Below are 22,541 nucleotides of genomic sequence, written 5' to 3'. Positions count from 1 at the left end.
CTGTTCTTCATGTTTTTTTTTTGAGTTGTTCCTAAAGCGTTTTTGTGTGTGTGTCTGTGTCAGGCTGCATCCTGCTGGGGATGGCTGCTGCCATCAAGGAGTGTCATTGCTATGGGGTGGGGGTGCCTGGTCTAGTCTAGGTGGGTGCTACATGTCTAAGTAACATCCACATGAATGAATGCCAGGTCTAAAAGTTTCACAACAGAACACTGAATTGTCACACGATGCTCGATGTTATTCACTTCTCCTGTCAGTGGTCATAATGTTGTGGCTGATCGGTGTATATTTCTCTGTATTTCATTTCTTAAAAAAAATAACTCTGGTATTGGAAGTGGAACTTACTTCGATTTGACTCTTAATTCAATTGTGTTTTAACTTAAATTATTGTTCGAGTGTAAGAAGTGAAATACATGAGACATATCAATATTTTAAGATGCCGTGGAGGACAGTCAAAAGCTATTTGTTTAAGCTCAATATAATAATATATTATATAATATATAATATAGTGTCTGAAGAGCAGAACTTTGGTTGGTCCCTAAATGACCCTTGTGAAAACGTGACGATAACCTCCCAGACTCGCTGTATTCACACACTGACTCACAGTGTTACAGGTGAGTCAGCCTATCCTCAGGAATTCCTGTTTAATATCAAGTGTTTTGGATCCCATGTGTAGTCCTGGACCCACATGGAGTCCTCGTTAAGGTACAGGCTGGGACTGTCTGTCCTGGACCACAGGAAAACCACAGGAAACTGAACAGTCATTAGTCAGCTGTGAGTATAAATGTGAAACTGAAGTTGGGTGATTCACGGGATGAGTAATGAGCGTTAATCTGAGTCTTAGGTTCTTCTGTTCATTGAATTAATTCACTTAAACTGGTACAAACTGAAGGTTGTTACCATGAAACCATTCATACTGTTTGATAACTGACTTTCACATGTTCACACTGACAGTGTTCATTCATTTATTCATTCATTCATTCATCTTCTGTAACTGCTTGTCCTCTGGGGCAGCCTATCCCAGCTGTCATTGGGCCAGATCAGGGCGTGGTACACCCTGGAGAGGTCTCCAGTCTATCACAGGGCTAACACAGAGAGACAGAGAACCATTCACACTCACACCTACGGCCAATTTAGAATCACCAATGAACCTAATGAGCACCTTCTTGCTGTGAGGCATATTGCACAAAAATTCACCTAGAACTGACAATGTTATCATGCTGATTTCTTTTTACCAGATGTAATGTTAATCATAGGCGGCACAGTGGTATGGTGGTTAGCACTGATGCCTCACAGCAAGAAGGTTCCGGGTTTGAATCCATGGGCCGACTGGGCCTTTCTGCATGTTCTCCCTGTGTCTGCGTGGGTTCTCTCCAGGTACTCCAGCTTCCTCCCACCATCCAAAGACATGCTTGTTAGGTTCATTGGTGATTCTAAATTGGCCGTAGGTGTGAGTGTGAATGGTTGTCTGTCTCTCTGCGTTAGCCCTGTGATAGACAGGAGACCTGTCCAGGGTGTACCCTGCCTCTCGCCTGTTTACAGCTGGGATATGCTCCAGCACCCCCTGCAACCCCTCACAGGACAAGCAGACTAATATTTGATATTTAGCAAAAACAAAGAACAGAAGAGACGCTGATTTTAACGGCATACACTATTTAATGGACACGACCGTGGCCTAGATGAGAATCTGCACAGACAGCAAAGTGAGATGGGTGAACCATTAGTTTTAATATTAAAACAAATTAAAATATTTGACCTGGTGATGCCACAAGGGAAACATTTTTGCAATTGTTCTCTAAAAATAAGGCTAAAGAAACTCAGACAAGTGCAGTTGCCTTTGGTTTGGCTTTGTTTTTAGATTTATTATGACCTGGATGATTGAACTCTTTACACTGCAATTCATTTTTTCCAGCAAAACATGCTTGTCACATGCTTGTTAAACAGGTTCTTCCCCTTAAGCAACATGATGCAAAACACACATACTAACAAAACAGAAATCAATCCTGTGTTTGTCTGATTTCCACAGACAGACTGTAATAAACAGTGAAGTGCGAATGATTCAAATACACTCGGGTAGTGCGTCAAAGACAAATTTACTACCACTAATCTGTTTGACAGCAACTCCCACTTTTAGCTTAAACTTCCCCGCGCTGTAATTAATCACCGAGGAACATGAAAGGGGAACGAGAAGGCTGACAGAGCAGTGCGGAAAGAGGAAAGGTCAGGCAGCACAGCCGGAGAGGAGAAAGACAAAAAAGACAGAGAGGCAGAAATTGCGCTGGCGTACGGCGCAGCGAATGTCGTCAGAGACAGGCGAGAAGAAACCAACTGGGGAAGAAGGGTGAGGAGTTCAACGAGGAAACATAAATATTTGATCAAGGCCAGATTGACAGGGGAACAAAGGGCGCAGTGAGCATTGCCTCCAAAAACGTCTCTTTCCCACAGAAGGGAGGGGGGGTCACTCTGACATTACTTACATACTGTATGTGCACTACTTCGCTGAACTTTATTTGTCACAAAACACATAATAATCCCATCCCAATACAGTGTCCGTATTATAAACAGTCACAAAGATAATTCACACAATCAAAGGTTTGTTTTTGGCTACTTAAATAAATTCAAGTACGTGTCTGCCTGTATCCACTGTCCACCATCTGACAAAACAACAGCAGAAACATTAATTTTCCTGAGGTACAAGTAAACATCCACGCTTTCTGTGGCTGACCTTGCAGAGGTCTGCAGGTGGTTCTATTTTAAACAGTCTTGGCTATTATGTCGTGACCCAAGAGGCCAATATTCACCTATCCAAGGCTTTCAGCGCTTTTTTCGGCTCAAGACTTGTATAACCACTTCTTCAGTATACTGGACCTCTGAGGCACCTGCCATTATGCTACAACTATTTTGGTTTTACAAAAGGCATCAACAAAAACAAACACGTCTGTGTCTTGGGATCAGAGTTATTCCGCAGCCAAGAGCATGACTTATATTCTTTCTGCTCTGAATGTGCCTCAGGCCTGGCACCACTCCGAGGCTGTGCCCCTTTTTGTCCCGTGTTTTTAACTGTTACTCTGGGACACGCGAGAACCTTCCTCTCCGAGCTGCCCCCAATACTACATGCAATCAATGTTTTCGCTCCTACTTATCTATTTTCCAATGCAGAAGTCTTTGAAGATGATATCCAGGATCTCCTCTGCCCCGACCCGTCCAGTGATCCGGCCCAGGCTGGTGAGAGCCAACCGGACACCCTCGGCTGCCAGAGCGAGGTCAGTGTCGCGGTACCGCTGATACTGAGCCAGGGCCGCCACGCAGTGCTGCAGGTGGGCCCTGTGGCGAGCCTGGGTCAGGGTGGGGGCGCCAGACAGAGGGTCGCCACACCTAGAGAGGAAGCAAAAAGTACAAAATGAACCAGAGCAATTAACACGTATTATTCTGTCAATTTCAAGTCTGTGAAGGTTCTCAGTCATCCAGGTTCATGGCATCTACAAAAACTTTAAAGAAAGGCAACTGGACTGCAAAAAGTCCAGTTGCCTTTCTTTGGTTTTGGTTTTTTTCTGTCAAGAGCAAAAAAACAAAAACCAAAGAAAAGCAAACGTGAGGCTAAAAATCTTTAAGGCTGCAAGTCCCACATTTAGCTAAAACTTCCCTGTGCAGTTATTAATCATGGAGAACATAAAGGAGGACGAGAAGGCTGACAGATAAGAGCGGGCTTTAAGAAATCTATCTGCAATATGAAAAACTGCACTTTGTTTAAAGCTTTAGCTCCTTCATGCACACAAAAATACTATGACTTGTAAATGAGATTTTACCTTAAAATAACTTTTAATGGAAAATGTAATTGGTTTAATAGACGAGTAATTATTCACAACAGGTCAAAGGCTCCGCTGGGCTACAGGAAGACACTCTGGAAGCCTAAATAACCTAAAACAGGCTCATATTTTTAGCAGATGCTGTTTGCACACAGGTGTCAGTAGCCTACAATGCTATCAAACACATGGTTAAAGTTGTGGAAAGGCAATGATTTTTTTCTAAAGTGCAAATGAAAATAACACACAGTTGTCACATTCAAGTGCTGCATATTATCCGTTCTTCCACCATATTCTCTGGTGTTTGTTTGCTTTGTTTGTCTTTATACCGCCTCACCTGACTTCCTGAAGAGCTTCTATCAGAGGGGCAGGTCTTTACAAGCATCACACTAGCTGAGCAACTAGTCTATAGTATCAATTTGAGTTTGTATAGATGCATCCTGTGCCCTGCATGAGACTTACTGTAGGCTAACAGCAGCACACGATAAATTACAGCAACTCACAGAGTCTTGACAGTGCCGTGCAGCGCTGTGAGGAAGTCCTCCAGTCCTTCACTGGTCTCACAGGAGATCAGGCAGACGGGAGGAAGTCCAGAGACCCCTCTCAGGTCACTGTCCAGCTTCTGTCTCTGGTTCTCAGGCAGCAGATCAGTTTTATTCAGCACCAGGAGGCACCTGTCTGCAGAAAGTTATGTGATAAGTAAACACTGGCGCGTGGATTATCACACCACACACACGTTGGTCCATAGAACTGTAAGCGAGTGAGCGCTGCTGTTCATTCCACTTTAAAAGCAGCGGCACAGTTAAACCTTTTTCTTTTGTCATTTACAGGCGCTGTGAATTTGCCACAGAGCTGAGACTAATAAAAGTCAAACTTACATGTTTTTTAACGCCTAAGTGCCTTTGAAATGCAGTTGCAGCTGAAGCCATGATTTTATACCTTTCTCAGGTTGATCCTGGGACGGCAGCACACTCCTCAGGTGTTCCTGAAGAAAGTCTGCAGCCTGTCGTACGTCGGAGGGGAGATGAGTAGAGTCCACAACTACCAGAGTCAGATCAGCCTGCTCCACCCTGGAGAAAAGACAGCAGCCTGACATTTTAAACAACCCATGAACCCAAGATATCTCACCTATAAGATAAGTAACAAATCTCACTAGGCCGTGTTGTTTTGTTTCACATAGGAGGCATACGGTGTGACTCAACTTCATTCATTATTAATTGTGCACCATTTAATTCATTACTCTAAATAGTATCCACTTGAAATGCTGCTTTCTTGTATCCGTCCTGCTGTGAGGTAGCGGCTGCTGCAGCGGCAGCGGATGCTTGTACTTACCATGTCCTTCCTGTAGTGACCCAGGTCACGAGCCTCTGTCCTGCTCCCTGCACAGAAAGCTTCCTATAGAAACACAAACTGCCCGCCCTTCCTATAGCCAACGGGTCACCCAAATAACTTGCTAAACGGGTAAGAGAATATATATGCACTGAAAATGGATCTGGATTTTTATTTGTGTTTTTCACCAGAGTTTTCTACACTGCCTGGCCAAAAACAAGTCACCACCTGGATTTAACTAAGCAAATAAGTACAAGCTTCCTATTGGATAATTACTGCATGGGTGATTATCTTTCAGCTGGCAACAAGTTATTTAACCCCTACTGATGCAATGAGTAGCTTCTCATTTCTTAAACAACCATGTCTAAAGACACATCCTGAGGTCGTGGAAAAGATGTTAGTCTGTTTAAGAAGGGTCAAATCATTGGCATGCATCAAGAAGAGAAAACATCTAAGGAGATTGAAGAAACTACTAAAATTGGGTTAAGAACTGTTCAACACATTACTAAAAACTGGAAGGATAGTGGAGAACCACCACATCAGGGTAAGAAGAGAGGCAGATGAAGTGATGCACCCATCATGCCTAGTGTCTACTGTACAAGCCTGTGGGGGCAGTGCTATGATCTGGGGTTGCTGCAGTTGCTCAGGTCTAGGTTCAGCAACATTATGTGTCCAAAGAATGAGGTCAGCTGACTACCTGAATATACTGAATGACCAGGTTATTCTATCAATGGATTATTTCTTCCCTGATGTTCACGGGCATATTCCAAGATGACAATGCCAGGATTCATGGGGCTCAGATTGTGAAAGAGTGGTTCAAGGAGCATGAGACATCATTTTCACACATGGATTGGCCACCACAGAGTCCAGACCTTAACCCCATTGAGAATCTTTGGGATGTGCTGGAGAAGGCTTTGTGCAGTGGTCAGACTCTCCCATCATCAATACAAGATCTTGGTGAAAAATGAATGCAACACTGGATGGAAATAAATCTTATGACTTTGCCGAAGCTCACTGAAACAATGCCACAGTGAATGTAATCAAAGCTAAAGGAGGTCCAACGAAATATTAGAGTGTGTGACTTTTTTGTTGGCCAGGCAGTGTATTAACTGTCAAAAAACTTGAAAATGCCAAACAGTATAAATAGTATAATTTACCATAGAAAGCATAGGCCAAGTCCCCCTGAATCATTTCCCTTGTGTTTAATATTTCTTTCAGTGAAGTGTCTTAATGCCTAATTGCTGTGTGGGATGTTTTCCTCCTGCCAAGAACACAAGTACTTTGGGAAACACTCAACATTTATCTTGTTTTGGAATAAAAATTGTCATATTTTATACAAATATTTCACAATGTACTTCAGTTCTGTCAGTCAGCTGGTAGCAGCACACACCAATCAGGCATAACATTATGACCACCTTCCTAATATTGTGTAGGTCTCTCTTGTGCTTCCAAAATGTTGCTAGTGGGGGGGCCTTTGAGGGGAGGGGCCTCTGTGGATCATCCCACAGATACGTGATCAGTTTGGTATCTAGTGAATGTGGAGGCCAGGTCAACACCTTGTGCTGCTCTTCATGTTTTTTTTTTTGAGTTGCTGCTAAATTGTTTTTGTGTGTGTGCCTGTGTCAGGCTGCATCCTGCTGGGGCTCCATTTTCCGCTATAACTAGATTGAAAACTTGACCATCAGTCAGTAATCATTGTGGTGGTGTCCTGTTAGGCCCGTCCTGTTTCCTTCTGCTATCAAACACCAAACTAATATGCGATAAAACATGTCACTGTTCATGCAACAGCCTATAAAAGTTGATTTAATAGTGATCATGAGCCAGTCTGTCAATTCTTCTGTCTGTTTGTGTATTATAAAGCAGAGCTACAAGTATGGCTATTCTTCCATGGCGTAAACAGTGGATGCAGCTGTCAGTGAACGGCCGTATACAACATGTCCATTCACCTCATCGCACGTAGAAAACCTCTTAATGAAGGAAAAGTGGCTCTTCATTATGCAACCTCCTGTCAGTGTTTGTCCCATGTATTTATAACTGTGGCTCAGCAATAATGTAAACTCGGGAGGCAACACAGACATTACAAAAAAATATAGCATGCTGTAGAGGGAGAAAGAATGACTTATTTCTTCCTTTCTTTGTTTTCAGGAGCTCACTTCACAGGCTGACTTGCTCTGGTAAATTACTCACATGTGAACAGTCGCTGAAGCAGCAAAGCCGCACTTCACATGTGCTATTGTCGTGTACTTTTATCCGGTATCCTGACGTCAAACATCGGACTTCATTTTTCAAGATTGCACTTTTGAAATTCTTTCATTTACCTTTCCCGAGCACGGCGGACTCCCTCTCTCTCCACCAGGTCCGAGCTGTCTCTGAGGCCAGCCGTGTCGCTCAGGAGGACGGGGAAACCGCCGATGTCCAGGGCCGTCTCCACTACGTCTCTTGTGGTCCCGGCAATGGGAGACACGATGGCTGCAGGTCTCTGGCCTGGATTCGAAAAATGGTTAAAGTATAAGGCTGACGAAATTTTAAAATTTCAAACTCTGCTTCGACGTTTCCAATCTTTACCCCAAATGTAATTCATTCCTACCAAAGAGATAAATCTCAAAAACACAAGTCGAAATATGTAAGTTCACTTTAAAAACAGCTTGCTCCTTGTGCATCTGTTAGGAACTATTTTTATATAACACTTCTTCAGGCAGATTGTGCAGGACTTTCATTGTATTCCGTAAAATCAAACATAATCTGATTTGGTTACTATTTAAATACCACAATACAATAATACTCATAATTTATCACTACAGGCAAAAAAAATGTCTTATGCAATTGTCAATTTTAAGATTTTGAATTATTTTGCTTTCTTAACATATCTCCTGTCAGAGTTCTCATCTGGACTTTTATGCACACTAGTGCATATTTAAGATCACACCTACTTTGCATATTTATTCTGAAAACTTGTAATACAAAAAAATTATGTATGCAAGTCAACAGGGAAAGCTGTATGCTGATAAATTATGCCATAAATATCTTACATGCATGGCACAATTTTATTTTTTTCTCATATTCTGAGGCAGATACATTTACTTCAGTAGCACACACACACACACACACACACCGGACTTTCTAGCTTTCCACAGAGCGGGTTGTTCACATGTTGAAAATCTAACTTTTTTTTTTTTTCTGTCCCCCTCTATAAAAAAAGCACTGACTTGAATAAAACAAGAATTTTGCTGTATGCAAATATAGCATAATACATCGTCTTTAAGTCCCACAATGATCATTTCAAGATAATTTTTATCTCTATATATCTATTATTAACTAGGCTCCAGCCCCCCCGGCGACCCTTCACAGGACAAGCGGTTACAGAAGATGAATGAATGAATCTATTATTATTTTTAGCACGCCCAGCAGTGAGATACCAACGTCTGTTGTAGCTCAGAGTATTATGTAAAGATGATGTTATGTGAATATTTGAAAGGATTTTGCTGTAACAACTGAATACAACAGCATAGAGCCTAACTCATCAACTATACTGTACCTATCTGTCTCAGTAATCCTCTTAGATAATGCCCCCAGCTCATTATTAGCGTGTTGTTTGGGGTTGAGCCCTGACCACGAGGAAGACTAATCAGAACAGGAAAGAATAACAAGATTTTATCTGAAGTTTGACAAATATTCTTATTATTCCGATAGGAAGCTCTGACGAGACCCTGCCAAGCTTCTGGTCGGGAAAGTTTATATAAAGCGAGTCTAAATGACTTCAGGAAACAATATCCCAAATAAACATAACCTTACAACAACAACACAGATTCATGAGGTTGTACAGGACTAGCGAACTCTATGTGGCAGCTATTATAATAACTGATATATGTCTTTATTAGCAGTTCCTTAATTGCAATTTGTTGGAGACTATGACTCAACAGGCATCTGGAACAATAATATAATAAATAACAGACTGGAAGAAGTGTTTTACACTTAAATGTTGGCTCCAGTTAAATTGGAAAAACTAAACAGAGGATAAAACAACGTTCTTACATAGCCTAGCATTTAGAGTTTCTATCATACAACACAACATTTAAGGAAACATATTTTGTGTTTTTGTGCAAGGAGCATGGTATTTGCATTTTAATGAATCACTAAACATATTTCACTAAATCCATGCTACTTATGTTTTGACGGATGCTGCCTTCTTCCCCGTTTCAAACAGCTGACAGCGTTATGAATCAACGGCACGGTCTGCATTTAGAAGATAGTGAGCACATTTTAATCCCTGCACCGCGTATGAGTGAGTGTCGGTTTTCTTGGCTCTCTTACAGAGTGTGTTGAGGAGGCTACTTTTCCCCGCATTGGTGGCTCCCGCGATGACCACCTGGACTCCGCTGCGAAGCCGCTCGCCCCTCCTCTCATCCTTTAGGTGGCGCTCCATCTCTGCTTGCAGATCCCTCACTGACCCGTCCACTGAGGGGTGACAGATGCAGAGAGACGGCGGAGGCAACAGGATGTGACCAAGGTTTTGTGTTTAACTTCACTTTCAATGCATTGTAAAAATAATTTTCTGTCCTTCGAAGGAAAAACGCCATCCTCCGGTGTCTGACAACATGAAAAATGGATGTCATGGATGCGTATCTTTCCACACATGACGAAAGCGGAAAAAAATTATTTTGACAACACAATGCATTCGAACTTCTTCAGAATACTGACTGACTCACACATTAATCCACCTAGCTTGTTGCCTAGCAATAAAGATTATGAAACCTTCGGACAGAACTTTCTGTACGTTTGCAGGTGCAAGTGGAAAGTATTTTGCCAGGTTTGCTATCTTTGGAAGCGAGTCTATAATTGACTGAGGGGTGAGCCGACATTCCCTGCCACCAAAACAAACAACCGTTCCCAGGCTTTATTGTGTTGAAACTTCACAACATCTGAGGAGCTCGGCAGTGCCAGACAGCAGGCGACAGTCTCACGGGGGACGTCCCTCACACACACACACACACACACACACACACACTCTCACACATGACATGTTTGGATAGCTATCTCTGTGAGAACATTCATTGACCTAATGCATTCCCTAGTCCCTCACCCTGACCCTAACCATCTCAACTAAGTGTCTAACCCTTACCCTAACCCTAAACCTTTACACTAATATAGCCTTGGAAAGAAGAGAGGACCGCAAAAATGTCCTCACTTTGCACACATGTCCTTATTCACACACACTCTCTCACACACACACACACACACACACACATTACACGCCTGTATGACTATCTACGTGAGGAAAGTCATTGACATAATGCCTTCCCTAGCCCCTTACCCTAACCCCAACCATCTCAGGTGCCTAACCCTAACCCTAATCGTATCCTTAACCTAATTGTAACCTCTTCCCTAAAACCGAGTCTTAACCACCAAACATCCTTGTAAAGAAGTGAGGACCGGCAGAAATGTCCTCACTTTGCACAAATGTCCTCACTCCGATGGTGTAAAGCTCAAAGTCCTCAGAAAGATAGCTGTACAAGAACACACACGCATGTTTGTATAGCTATCTTTCTGAGGACATTCATTGGCATAATGCCTTCCCTAGCCCCTTACCCTAACCCCAACTATCTCAAGTGCATAACCCTAACCCATAAGCTAACCTAATTGTAACTTTTACCCTAAAACCGAGTCTTAACCCTCAAACAGCCTTGTGAAGAAGTAAGGACTGGCCAAAATATCCTCACGTTGCAAAAATGTCCTCACTATGAACTGGTCCCCAGAAAGAAGGCTGTACAAGAACACACACAGAGTCAGGCCATACGATGCTGCTGACAGAACTATTCCTGTGACTGACAGGACAGGTTGTCTTTGAAATCAAGACGAATGCCTCTACTGTCCCTCTGGCCATCTCTATACACTTCCTAAGGAAATTGTCTCTGAGCAGTTTGAAGTCAATGGATTCTCCCTACAATGAGGCAAACTGACCAGTTGGCCAGTTGCACGTCCAAACAGGAAAACCAACTAGACTCCTCTCCCCTTAGAGAGAAACAGAGCCCTCCGACCCGCTCACGTTCCTCTAAAACTCAAGGGATGACTGCCCTGTTGTTGTTGTTGTTCTGCAGCACAGAGGTCAAAGTGCATACATACCTTGGTTTAAGACCCCGTCCTCAATGAGCTCGTCCTCACTGAAGTCTATGAAGGCCTCGACATGGGCCAGACACTGTGGCACATGTAAAACAGAGGAGAAAGAAGCGTAGAGGATGAAATAAATGTGTAAAAAAAAACTTAATCTATGTTATAAGTGTGAGCGACATGGCCAAGGAGACTAATGAACAGTAAATCTTGCTCAGGCAGCAGCTTCCATCATGGACAACGTACATTTTCACTCGTGTGCTGTTTCTAATACTGATTTGAGACTTGAATGAATTTTTAATGACAGTTAATACATATTAATAGTATGATGATAATTGATTGGTGTAAAAGACATCGGAAAATGTTTTCAAAACGCCCCCCAGAGTGTGTAGATTTTCAATTTACAATGTGTAAAATAAGACGTGGCATTCTTTCTCATATTTAAGAAGCAAACGAGCCATTTATTTCAGCTCATTTTCAAGTTCATCTTTTCTTTTATGACATTCTTCTTCACAGATGTGATAAGTAATTTACATTACAGGCTCTAATTTTGTTTTCTAAGAGTTTTTCTGTGAATTTAGATTCAAATGCCTTCCTGTTTTTTAAGCCTCATCTCAAATCACATCTCAATTCTAAGTAAACTTAAAGCAACTTAACTTCTCTTTCCGTGATCTGTTTTTGACTATAAACTGTGAAGGCATTTCCAAAACACTGATAAATATCCTGAATGGCAATGTGGAACATAAACACAATAGTAGTATGGCTGCACAAAAGCAGGAAGCATCAGATCCCCATACTTTAATCCATTCACAGACGTAGGAAGACATTGGTTAAAAAAGCAGCATTGTTTGGGTATCAAATGAGGGCTTGACCCCTGCGATCATACACAAGGTATACTTCTTATGAAACGTGTTCTCAGGAATCCAGTTAATTGCTTCTAGGAACCATCCTAAGAAGTTACCGACAAGAAGTTTAATAACGCTTCTCAAGGGAGAATACCTGGACCGGTTGGTGAGTTCTGGAGCCAAAGTATAGAAAGACCATCTCTGTAAAACTGTTCATGGTAGTGGAGCGTTTGGCTTGCATCCACTGAGCTGAAGTGTTCATGCGCAATCAGTGACCCGCTGCTGAGAACTGCTTCCTCAACATAAGAAAGAGAAACTCAACCTCTGTCGGGATTTGATGAAAATGAGACAAAACGCCAGTATTATCTGTTGAAGGACAACTATGTGTCCTGTTTTTCTCACTAAAATAATTGAACTTAACACTATGAGCTGTTTGGAAAATTTTAAAAAGAGGTCATGAACCCCTAAAATGAATTTACAGTTGAACTGGTTCTTCCCTGTTTCTAATTTTTTACAGCTTTAGGGCTGACTCAACTTCCTGACGCATATAGTATACAGGATACTTTCCCGATAAGAGAAACAATACTCCTGCAAAGAATATATTAATGTCTTGATTGTGTGCCTGTTGTTGTTGCCAGACTTATGGCTGACGTGCGTTTTGTAATTCATCTTCATTCCATGCAACACAATTCAAAACCAGATGTGTATTGGAAAAAAAACATTAGGCCTTCTTCAGAGGCAGTGGTTTACACCGATCGGGCATAACATTAGGACCCCCTTCCTCGTATTGTGTAGGTCTTCCTTGTGCCTCCAAAACAGTTGGGACTCATCAGTGAATGGACATGGGCCTTATGAGGGTGTCCTGTGGTGTCTGGCAACAGAATTTTGTTAGTGGGGGGGGGGGACATTTGAGGGGAGGGGTCTCTGTGGATCATCTCACAGTTGCTTGATCAGTTTGGTATCTAGTGAATTTGGAGGCCAGGTCAACACCTTGTGTTTTTTTAGTTGTTCCTAAAGTGTTTTTGTGTGTGTCCCTGTGTCAGGCTGCATCCTGTTGGGGATGGCTGCTGCCATCAAGGAGTGTCATTGCTATGGGGTGGGGGTGCCTGGTCTGGTCTAGGTGGGTGCTACATGTCTAAGTAACGCCCACATGAATGAATGCCAGGTCCAAAAGTTTCCCAGCAGAACACTGAATTGTCACAAGATGGTCAATGTTATTCACTTCTCCTGTCGGTGGTCATAATGTTATGGATGATCGGTGTATATCTATGTTTCCTAACAGCATTGGTAACAGTAGTAATATTTTGTCCAATTTGCATGCCAACTTATTAGGTTGGGTTAACAGAGTCATGAGCTAATCGTATTATTTTTGTCGTTTATATTTTTCCAAAAGTCCCGTTTTTTCTCCAACAATGTTTATAACAAATATCTATGTGTACAGATGTACCAGATTTGTATTATTATTCTGAAAGTTGAGTACTCCACATACTGCAGCAACAGGAAACAGGAAGCCTCAGATTCCCATAAGTTAACCCATCAACAGTGTGTTTCAGGAGCAGCTGTGAACATACAAAATAACAAAAGCATTGTTTGGGTGTGAAACCTCTGAGCGGTGAACTACGGCACAGTACGGACAGGTTCTTTCCAAAGCCTCTTCGGGGACGACTCCAGGAATTCAGCTGGTTTCTGCTGTCATGTTAACTCCATGAATTAAAAAGAACATTGTTTATCGAGAGGGAATTTTCGGAAGCCTGCCTGTGTGTCAGACACCTCAAAGGGGCCAGACCGGATCTTAGAGTGGCCAACATCGAGTCACGTTGAAGAACAGGGCAAGTCAAGTGGGATTCCAGGTGTGGAACAAGCCTGTTTCTCATACTCTTGCTTTCTTTCAACATCCAATTAATGTGTAGAGCTTAGACAGTTGTAGAAGTGAACTAAAGTAACCCTCATGCATCAGTTTAATTTACTACCCACTTGAGTCATTAAGGATAAAAATGTCCACGTCCAAAAAACTGCTATAAAAACTTAACTGATTAATATTTTCGTTCTGCTTTTTCCCGCATAAACCTCTTAAACCAAAAATTCAATATTTTAACCCTTTAAATGTAGTTTGAATTTCAAACTTTGTGTAGAGAGAGACTTTTTGCCACATGCACTAACATGAAGAGGAAGAGGAAATGTTTGCCCAAATGGAAAAAAATGTCCCTAATGATGCATGAACGTTGAGATTTTGCTGCAGAGAAACAAATCATACAGACTGAGATCTGGTTTGAGCCTGGACGCAAATAATCCAACATTCCTGCAACACAGGCTTCAACCTCAGAGCTCCGATCCCGATGAAAACATCTGTCTGTTTGTTTACATACCAGTCAGCCTATCTCCACCACCTGTCTCTGCACTGTTAGTAAAGTCGTACCCGTTTCAGTCTGTAGCTCCAGTCCTGGTAGAGGCGTCCCAGTTCTCCCGACATCTGTCGAAGAGCCTGTCTCCTCTGAGCCTCTGTCTCTGCGTGGATCAGATCTCCGAGCCCCTCCACCTTAAAGAGGGATTACACTGGACATGATAACCATATTTTATATTTAAATATCTATATTTACACAGGCAGTATCTTGCACAAATATTTAAATTCTGACTAATGGAATTATTATAACCTTTTCCCTCATTAAGATGGGGAAGAGATTTATGAATATTCGATGCTTGGGGTAAAGTGTAAACTGCCTCTGTATCCTGCTGCTTTGTCTTTACGTTGCCGGTGCTGCAACTAGGACATCCAAGGCTAATTATTTTCTGGGACATTAAAGTTTATTTTATCTCATAATCACATGCATTGCTTTGAGAAATTATCTTTTTCTGCTCAGGAAGATTTATTTGATCTTAATTCGTGCGAATAATAAGAGTTGGGTTGCTCATTTGTTATAGAAATGTTATTGAGAAAACACTGTATTCATGCCTATTCATAAATATTCAGTTTACGGGACACGACATACTGTTATATAGTCTTTACAGAATATCCAAAGCCTGTATTATAATGCTGAAAGCTGCTTACTTTAACTCAATCCGATACAGAGGCTTTGAATTTATGCATGAGCCAACCCAAGGAAATGAATGCCAAAGGGCAAAAATATGTAAAAAAGGGAAATTCTCACTGTCCATATTTCATGCATGGGTATATACAGGGCATATCATTTCCTGTCATATCATTTACCATGTAAAATAAACTCTTCACAGATCTGTTTCACAGTGTGTTTTACGCGTTCTTCCCGACTTGCCTCTGTTAAACCCAGTTTCCCCGCCTGAAAGGCCCTGCGCGTGAACTCCCCAGCTTCAGCAGGCCTCATGCCAGGCACGCTTCCTGAAAAACACACACACACACACACAAACACAAACATAAAGAAACACGTGAGCCATTATATAGGCACGCATTACGCACACACACACGCAACAGAGGAGGATCAAACGCGAGTGTCACTCGGGGTTCAACTGGAGTGAAAACAGGCAGGACTGCAGGTTAAAGAGGTTATGAGTTCATTGTTTTCTTAACCATTTGTCATAGCTCATCAGGCGGAGACAATAGTGAGCACAAAACCATTTAGCAAATGGGGGTCATGATCTCTTAACTAGATGTGTTTTACAAGCAACAGGCTGGTTATCACGCTAATAAGGCAGACTGTCTTTCCTTTGGTTTTAAAACATTATGATCATTTAAATATGGCTCCTACAGCACTGAAAGGTAACAACATTTAACTATTTCTGATGAGTAAAGTATGTGCTTAACAGTACATTAACTCGTCGCAAGATTTCATTAACATTTCTACTTTATACAATAGTGCCCTCTAGGAGGCCAATAGGGGAACTACAGTAAAAACATTCTTCACACTAGGATTGTCATGCCTGCCAATGTGCATATTATAAGCATCTTAGAAATAGGAATGCATGTGTCAGTTTTCTCTTTTAGGTCACAGTGATGGATGTCCACGTGACTCGACCAGATACAGCCTCGAGAATATTTATGAGGCTTAGAGCTTTGGAAGTTGAGGCTGTGAAGACACACGTACCACAAGACAGCCTGCAAAGTGACAGCGCCTCGCATGATGTGTGATGTTTGTTTGTTTGTTTTAACTGCATTAAAGCAAGATGTTTAATACCGTATCATGCTCATCATGAAGTCTGTGTGTTACCTAGGGCCTGTAGGACAGCAGTAATGACAGCAGGGCCGCCATGGACGTGGAACTCAGCGCTGTCTTCACCTGAGAAACTATGAGGACCTGAAACACAAGACAAATGACAAAAAATGTAGGAATGTCTTTAGCCATTTAGCCATCTTTTTATTTTTATTTTTAGAAATATCTTAACTAAACTTGGATGACACAGATAGAACTTGAGATACAGATCCACTGACGTCTGTGAGTCACTCAAAACAGCCAAAAGTCAAAAAACATTTTGAACATGAAAGGTGGGATTTAGACGTCAATATTTACCAACCAAACCAGTTTGGTTCCACTGCTTATGTTTGAGAACTGGTTTAAATTTTGCTCCTAAAGAAAAAAACACATTTACTTTTGTACTTTTTTTAAACAAATTTTATTTATTGTGCATATTTTAAAGTTTGCATTGCTTTTAATCCCAGAATTTATTTTACTGTGCTTTCCAGTCTTTATTATAAAGGATTTTGTGGCTGTTCATGTGACAAAATAAAAAAATAATTTAATTTAAGATTACCTCTGCATGGTACAGTTATATTAAGAATCTAAACCCATACATTTGCTGGAGGAAGCTAATGTTGAACATCTGGATTTGTGGTGAAAAATCGGACAATGGCCCGGTTTCACAGACAAGGCTTATATCAAGTCAGGAGTAGGCCTAAGTCAGACTAGTAAAGCTAGGTCATTTAAGCGGCTTGCATGAACGTGGCTTACATTTGTCTTAGTTAGTCCCAGACTGTGGAGTCCTGGAGTAAGCTTAAACGAGAACACCTGGGTCAAGCCTCATTAGCCTAAGTGGGAGCACAGCCTGTTAGCCTATTGGTGCTCATAAAAACCTGGAATGGAATTGAGGACAGCGTTGCTGGAGGGAATTCTGACACCAAACATGGCTGGAGGTAAAAGAAAACGCTCTAAGAACTATACTGAATATGAAAAAACTCTACTTAAACAGATTGTGGGAACTCATGCTGTTATTGAAAGTAAAGGCCACAGTGCTGCTATTGAACAAAGGAAGAGGAGTGCTTGGGCTGCCATTTGTAGTGGATTCAATGCAAATGAAAATGTAACCACAAGAGCGGTACAGCAACTGCAGGTGAGACATGTCAATTATGATCTGTATATCACAGATGTCATATAGTTTTGTGACATTGTCTATATTGAATGATATCTGCATTCATAGACTCTGTGGAAGAACATCAAATTAGATTTGAAAAAAAGGAATGCAGAGGCCAGAAGAGAGAGATTTACTACTGGTGGTGGACCCCCACCTAGTAAAGACAAGACTGATGAATTGGCGGACTTGTTGACTGGGATAATAGAGGACCAGCAACCTCTGGATGGTATACCAGATGATGACCATTTGGACAGTGGACATGAAGAACTGAGCACAAATGGTAAATATATGATAGAAAGCAAATTAGTTACCTCATTCTGTACATACAGATTATTCCACTGTCTGTGTTTATTTTATTTCATTTCATGTGAGTTTTTGTATCTAACAGTGATCTTTTCACAGAGGAAACCATTCTAACCCTGGTGGAAGAGCCAGTGCACAGTGACTGTTCACCCTCCACATCTGGTACGGCATCCCAGAGAAAAGATACTGTCACCACCTTCCAGCAGAGACCAAAAAGGATGTCCATGCATGAAAAGTTAGCCTTAGAATTTCATGAGCTGAAAATGAAATATCTGAAAGAAGAGCATGACATGAAAATGAGAATTTTACAGGTCGAATTAGATATGAAATTAGAAGAGAGAGCTGTTCAAAGAAAGATGCATGAGACAGCTATATAGTGTAATGAAATATCTTGTGAAAATAAATTGTGAGTGATTGTGAAATTGTGAGAGTGTGAATAACGTAAACACCACTACCTACATTTTAGAACAGCCTTGGTTAAGTTTCCCATTTAATTTTTCTGCACACTATTTATATATGTTGTACACAACAAACAAAACAAGCAAGGCAAAAGGCAAGGCAAAAACAAGCCGTAATCAATGCATTCCATGGTTAAATGTATTTTTTTTTCTAACTGAAGTGCTGCAATGTGAAAGCAGCTCTGAGCGCAAGTCCTCCTTGGTTATTTTCTGCCACGGGCATGGGCACATTTGGATCAATCTGGTCTTCCATTGGAGGGTCAGGACAATTATGCTGCTTCAGGTAGTTGTGCAGCACAGCTGTAGCAATGATCACCTTGCAGCATCTTCTTGGCTCAAAGCGAAGTGTATTGCGTAAAGCCTGGAATCGATTCTTCCACACTCCAAACATACGCTCGACCATCCCTCTAGTGCGAATATGAGCTCTGTTGTATCTTTGCTGCTCAGTTGTTGTGGGATGTGGCCAAGGTGTGAATAAATAGGAACTCTGAGCATATCCACTGTCACCAAGTAGTAGTCCACTATGTTGCCCTCTCTCAAACTGAGCACACAATGAAGAGTTGTGAAAAATCCTTGAATCATGTGTTGCTCCTTTCCAACGGGCAACAATGTTTGAAAACTCTAAATTGGGAGTGCATACAGCCTGGACATTGATGGAAAACCAGTTCTCACGGTTCCTGTACTCCTCAGCATCAGGAGTTGATGGACACTTGATTTCAACATGACATCCATCTATACAGCCAATCACTCCCGGGAAGTTCCCATATTCATAGAAACGTATTTTATAGTTGGCTTGCTCAGCAGCATCAGGGAACATAATGTACAGATTTCTCAGTTCACAAATGGCACTGCAGACATTGTGAACTATTCTACAGACTGTTGCTTCACTGACACCACACAAATCACCAGTCTCACGATGAAAGGTTCCAGATGCCAAGAATCTCAAAGTGATCAGAACTTGGAAAGAACTTGGTACAGGCCTTCCTCTTTGAGACATGGAGGAAAGTCTAGGCTCAAGCAATGTAATGATCTCCAATGCATCTTCTTTGTACATACGGAAGCGGTCTCGGAAAGTTATTTCATCGTACTGATTCAATGGATTGCTCCTGTCCACAGGTATTTGTCTGGCTGGCCTCTGTAGTGAATATTGGTCTTCATTTAGATATTCCAAATACTCCATGCTCCCAAACCATCTGTGCTCCCTTTCACAAACACTACCAAGCTGAAGTTAAACCTGCCTCTTTGCAGGATTAATATAAACTACAATTTAGTCCTAGAGTAGCTCTAATCTACCCTCTTGCAATTGGCTTTGTTTAATCCAGAACAGACAAAATCTATGACTAATTTAAGATAGGTCTCTGCAAGTGACTTAAAGTTAAGCAAGCTCAAACAGCATTTTAGTCTGGGATTAGGCTTAAGCCTTGTCTGTGAAACCGGGCCTATATATGTTTCATCACATTGTGTTTGTCGATAAATCCTTGAACATGTAAAGGAAAGTAACTCACATCCAAAACGAAGCTAAAAGAAAGACAACTGGACTTGTCTGAGTTTTCTTGAAACGACCCAAAAAATCACATGTGATTAGGGATGTTGTTCAGATTAACTTGGGTGGTGTCTAATAGGAGGAAAGAATACCACCCAGGTTAACCTGAACAACATCCTCTGATTGCAGGTGAGAACGGGCTCGTTAACAGATCCTGGTCATGTGAGTTTCAGGTTGGCACAACAAACAGATACTCTAATTAAAAACCTAGTGAACTGAAGAAGCCACTTGGATGAAAAAACTCAAACCAGTCCAGTTACTTTTGTTTTAAATAAACCATGACCTCGACGACGTCAAATAAAATATGTGTGTTTCCCAGTTGGGCGCACCTGGGAACCACAGGACGAGTCCACGGTCCAGCACTTCTTTGGAACGGGGGTCTCTGATGCTGCGTAACAGGGCCGTTCGTGGAGGAGGGAGGCCGTGCATGAGCCCAGCCATACACCTCAGGGCTGTAGCTGAGGCTGGACCACTGACTCGTACCACGGCCACGCCGCACCTGCCATGACCGGACGACAACGCAAAGATGGTGTCAGTGTCGGCCAGTCTAGCTCCATCCCAGGATGACAGGAGTCTACAGGGTGGTGTTCTGCTGGAGGTAAGAAAATAGAAACCTCTGATTATTTGACTTCTTAGACTACATCTAGTTTAAAATTTTCTATCTGTTTAGGTACGCTATGTCCTTCATTTTGTTAAACTTGTAATTTCTGAAGCATTGTGATGGAAAAATGGAGTAAACTTAAATTACAATCTAATGGAGTGCAAAACCAAATATTGAACTTATATTAAATATGTCAAAGAGTGAGGTAAATAATGTGATTTTTCATTTATGTTGTAATTTTTTATTTCAACTAACGAGAAAATAAGGAAATGACTGAAAATTGCAGGAACCTGATTTCCTTTTCCAAACAACTTTAACGACTACATTCATTTTTTTTTTAGGCCATTTCATATAATCTAATAAAACTTAACTGCTTTTTGATGCACTGACGTTTAAATCATTTTAAAATCAGGTTTAATAGCACGATTTTAGCACGATTTCACTCTTCTTGTGTGTGTACTACATGCATACAGAAATACACGTGTTACTTTATGAAACAGCAAAACAAACCTTGTCCTAAGTGTGTAGACAGCAGTCCTCCACATCCCACGATAAATGGCAGACAGAGGCAGCATATTAAGCCTCTAATACTTCCTTTATTTGCTGCTTCTCACAGAGAATGACATTGATGGACTAGCTTTGCTACTATCAGAACCATTACGTTCCTCTTCCCGTCAGCTAATATCGTGATAGCTTGTTAACGTAGAGTTAGCTCGTAAATAATAATAATAACGGTCCGTCATTTGAGACTAAAGAATTAAATTCCGCTGAAGTTTATTTTAATAAACTCATGCCGCTGGTAGATTTAACTTTCGCCATGGTGGGACTGTTTCTGTTCCCCCCTCTTGATTACGATTGGTTAACGGTTTCCATGACACCGGCCCGTTCTGATCTCCCGTTGGTCCAGCGCCTGTCAATCCAAGACAAGCCCCGCCCACTATGCGCCGTTAAAGTTGTCCCGTAAAAACAACAGTCAAACATTCATTGGTTCCGAGGTCGTAAACGTGACGATCTGCTGCTTATACATATTTTATATCAATTATAGAATATAGATCGAAAATGGAATTGAAAATAAATATCTAAAAAATAATTACGTCACCTCTGTCTTTTAGAATTGTAATTTATGGCCACACTCTCTTAAGAATAAGAATAAGAAAAACCTTTATTTGTCCCGCAATGGGGAAATTGCAGAATGGCTTTTCCTCTTCACTTGGTGATATTTACCTTTTTTTTTTCTTAAAATAAATGGCTTTTCATGGAATTTAATACAGGCTATACAACACACGCTACTGACAACTAACAGATAATTTGGTGGACATGGCTGCATTACAATTTGTTGCTGTAAATAGGGTATTTAGAAGAGCTGTATTTATTTTGTACAGTACTTTTTCTTAATTTGTTTGACATGTACCACTTAATAATACAACGCTGAAATATATATAGATCTTGAAATATAAAAATAATCCACTTTTTATTATCATTTCTAAATTAATTAATTTATGTATACTGTTACTCCATAATCAAAAACAACTTACACAACAATGTACTTGCCTGTAAAGATATTTGTTAATACCGTGTGTCTCTCTGACTACCCCAGCGTCACATTGGCTTGTGGTTATTTCATCAGAAAATACAGACAAATCAGGTTGTGAAATAGGCCGGTTTATTCCCAAATACTGTCAACAGAGCTCTGTCTGTTCATTTTATTGGCAAATAATTAGACTATTTGAGGAAACCCCTCTGACACTTCATGAAGAGTTTGCATTTATAATATGAGGAAACAGAGTGGAGGTTTTTGCAAAGCATTACGTGACCTGAACTTTTTCCCAGTGCAAACTTATCCAATGAAATGCATGACAAACTGTGCATGCATCAAGAAAAACAGAAAATTGCTAGACTGCATGCAACTGCAGTTTGTTAAATGACTGTTTTTTTTACTGTGTCACATTAAATGTCGCAAATATCACTTTTGTTGATTTTGTATAGATTGTTTTTTGTGTCATGTACTAAAATTAACAATGCTTGGGTTTGTAGTTGTAAATGGCCTACATACATGCACACAATATGACAGAATATAAACACAGAGTTAATGTGCAGTAGTGTGTGTGTGTGTGTGTGTGTGTGTGTGTGTGCGTGTGTGTGTGCCCCACTGCAGCGCCTTGCAGCTGTCATCCCAGAGGGTGGTGAGTAAGCAGAATTTCTCCTCACATACGAGGTGCTCCTGAACTGAGAGCCATACGA

The 22,541-nt window shown here is 41.2% G+C and overlaps 2 protein-coding genes across 2 annotated transcripts; both read right to left on the bottom strand.

Annotated features, from left to right (window-relative positions):
- Nucleotides 1–1,833: 1,833 nt before the first annotated feature.
- On the bottom strand, nt 1,834–21,298 carry gtpbp3 (GTP binding protein 3, mitochondrial). The gene is made up of 11 exons (XM_084548088.1): nt 20,811–21,298; nt 20,029–20,291; nt 16,258–16,344; nt 15,349–15,431; nt 14,496–14,615; nt 11,250–11,322; nt 9,441–9,584; nt 7,448–7,613; nt 4,740–4,870; nt 4,304–4,478; nt 1,834–3,372 (listed from the first exon to the last, which is right to left on the bottom strand). Exons 1-11 carry the CDS (start codon nt 20,873–20,875, stop codon nt 3,141–3,143), a joined length of 1,539 nt encoding a protein of 512 aa, XP_084404214.1. The 5' UTR covers nt 20,876–21,298; the 3' UTR covers nt 1,834–3,140.
- LOC311490379 (putative nuclease HARBI1) lies at nt 17,349–19,595 on the bottom strand. The gene has a single exon (XM_084547827.1). It carries the CDS (start codon nt 19,334–19,336, stop codon nt 18,308–18,310), a length of 1,029 nt encoding a protein of 342 aa, XP_084403953.1. The 5' UTR covers nt 19,337–19,595; the 3' UTR covers nt 17,349–18,307.
- Nucleotides 21,299–22,541: the final 1,243 nt, after the last annotated feature.

This window comes from Chelon labrosus, assembly GCF_963514085.1.
Source record: "Chelon labrosus genome assembly, chromosome: 7".
Lineage (NCBI taxonomy): Eukaryota > Metazoa > Chordata > Actinopteri > Mugiliformes > Mugilidae > Chelon > Chelon labrosus.
Note: the sequence above shows the minus strand (reverse complement) of the source record. Positions and strands in the feature narration are given on the sequence as shown.

Coding starts and splice junctions, on each gene's coding strand:
- LOC311490379 (XM_084547827.1), bottom strand. CDS start 19,336: ATGGAGTATTTGGAATATCTAAATGAAGACCAATATTCACTACAGAGG.
- gtpbp3 (XM_084548088.1), bottom strand. CDS start 20,875: ATGCTGCCTCTGTCTGCCATTTATCGTGGGATGTGGAGGACTGCTGTC. Junction 14,616..15,348: donor GGAAACTGGGTTTAACAGAG/GCAAGTCGGGAA, acceptor TCCCTCTTTAAG/GTGGAGGGGCTCGGAGATCT. Junction 4,479..4,739: donor CCAGGATCAACCTGAGAAAG/GTATAAAATCAT, acceptor AACTTTCTGCAG/ACAGGTGCCTCCTGGTGCTG.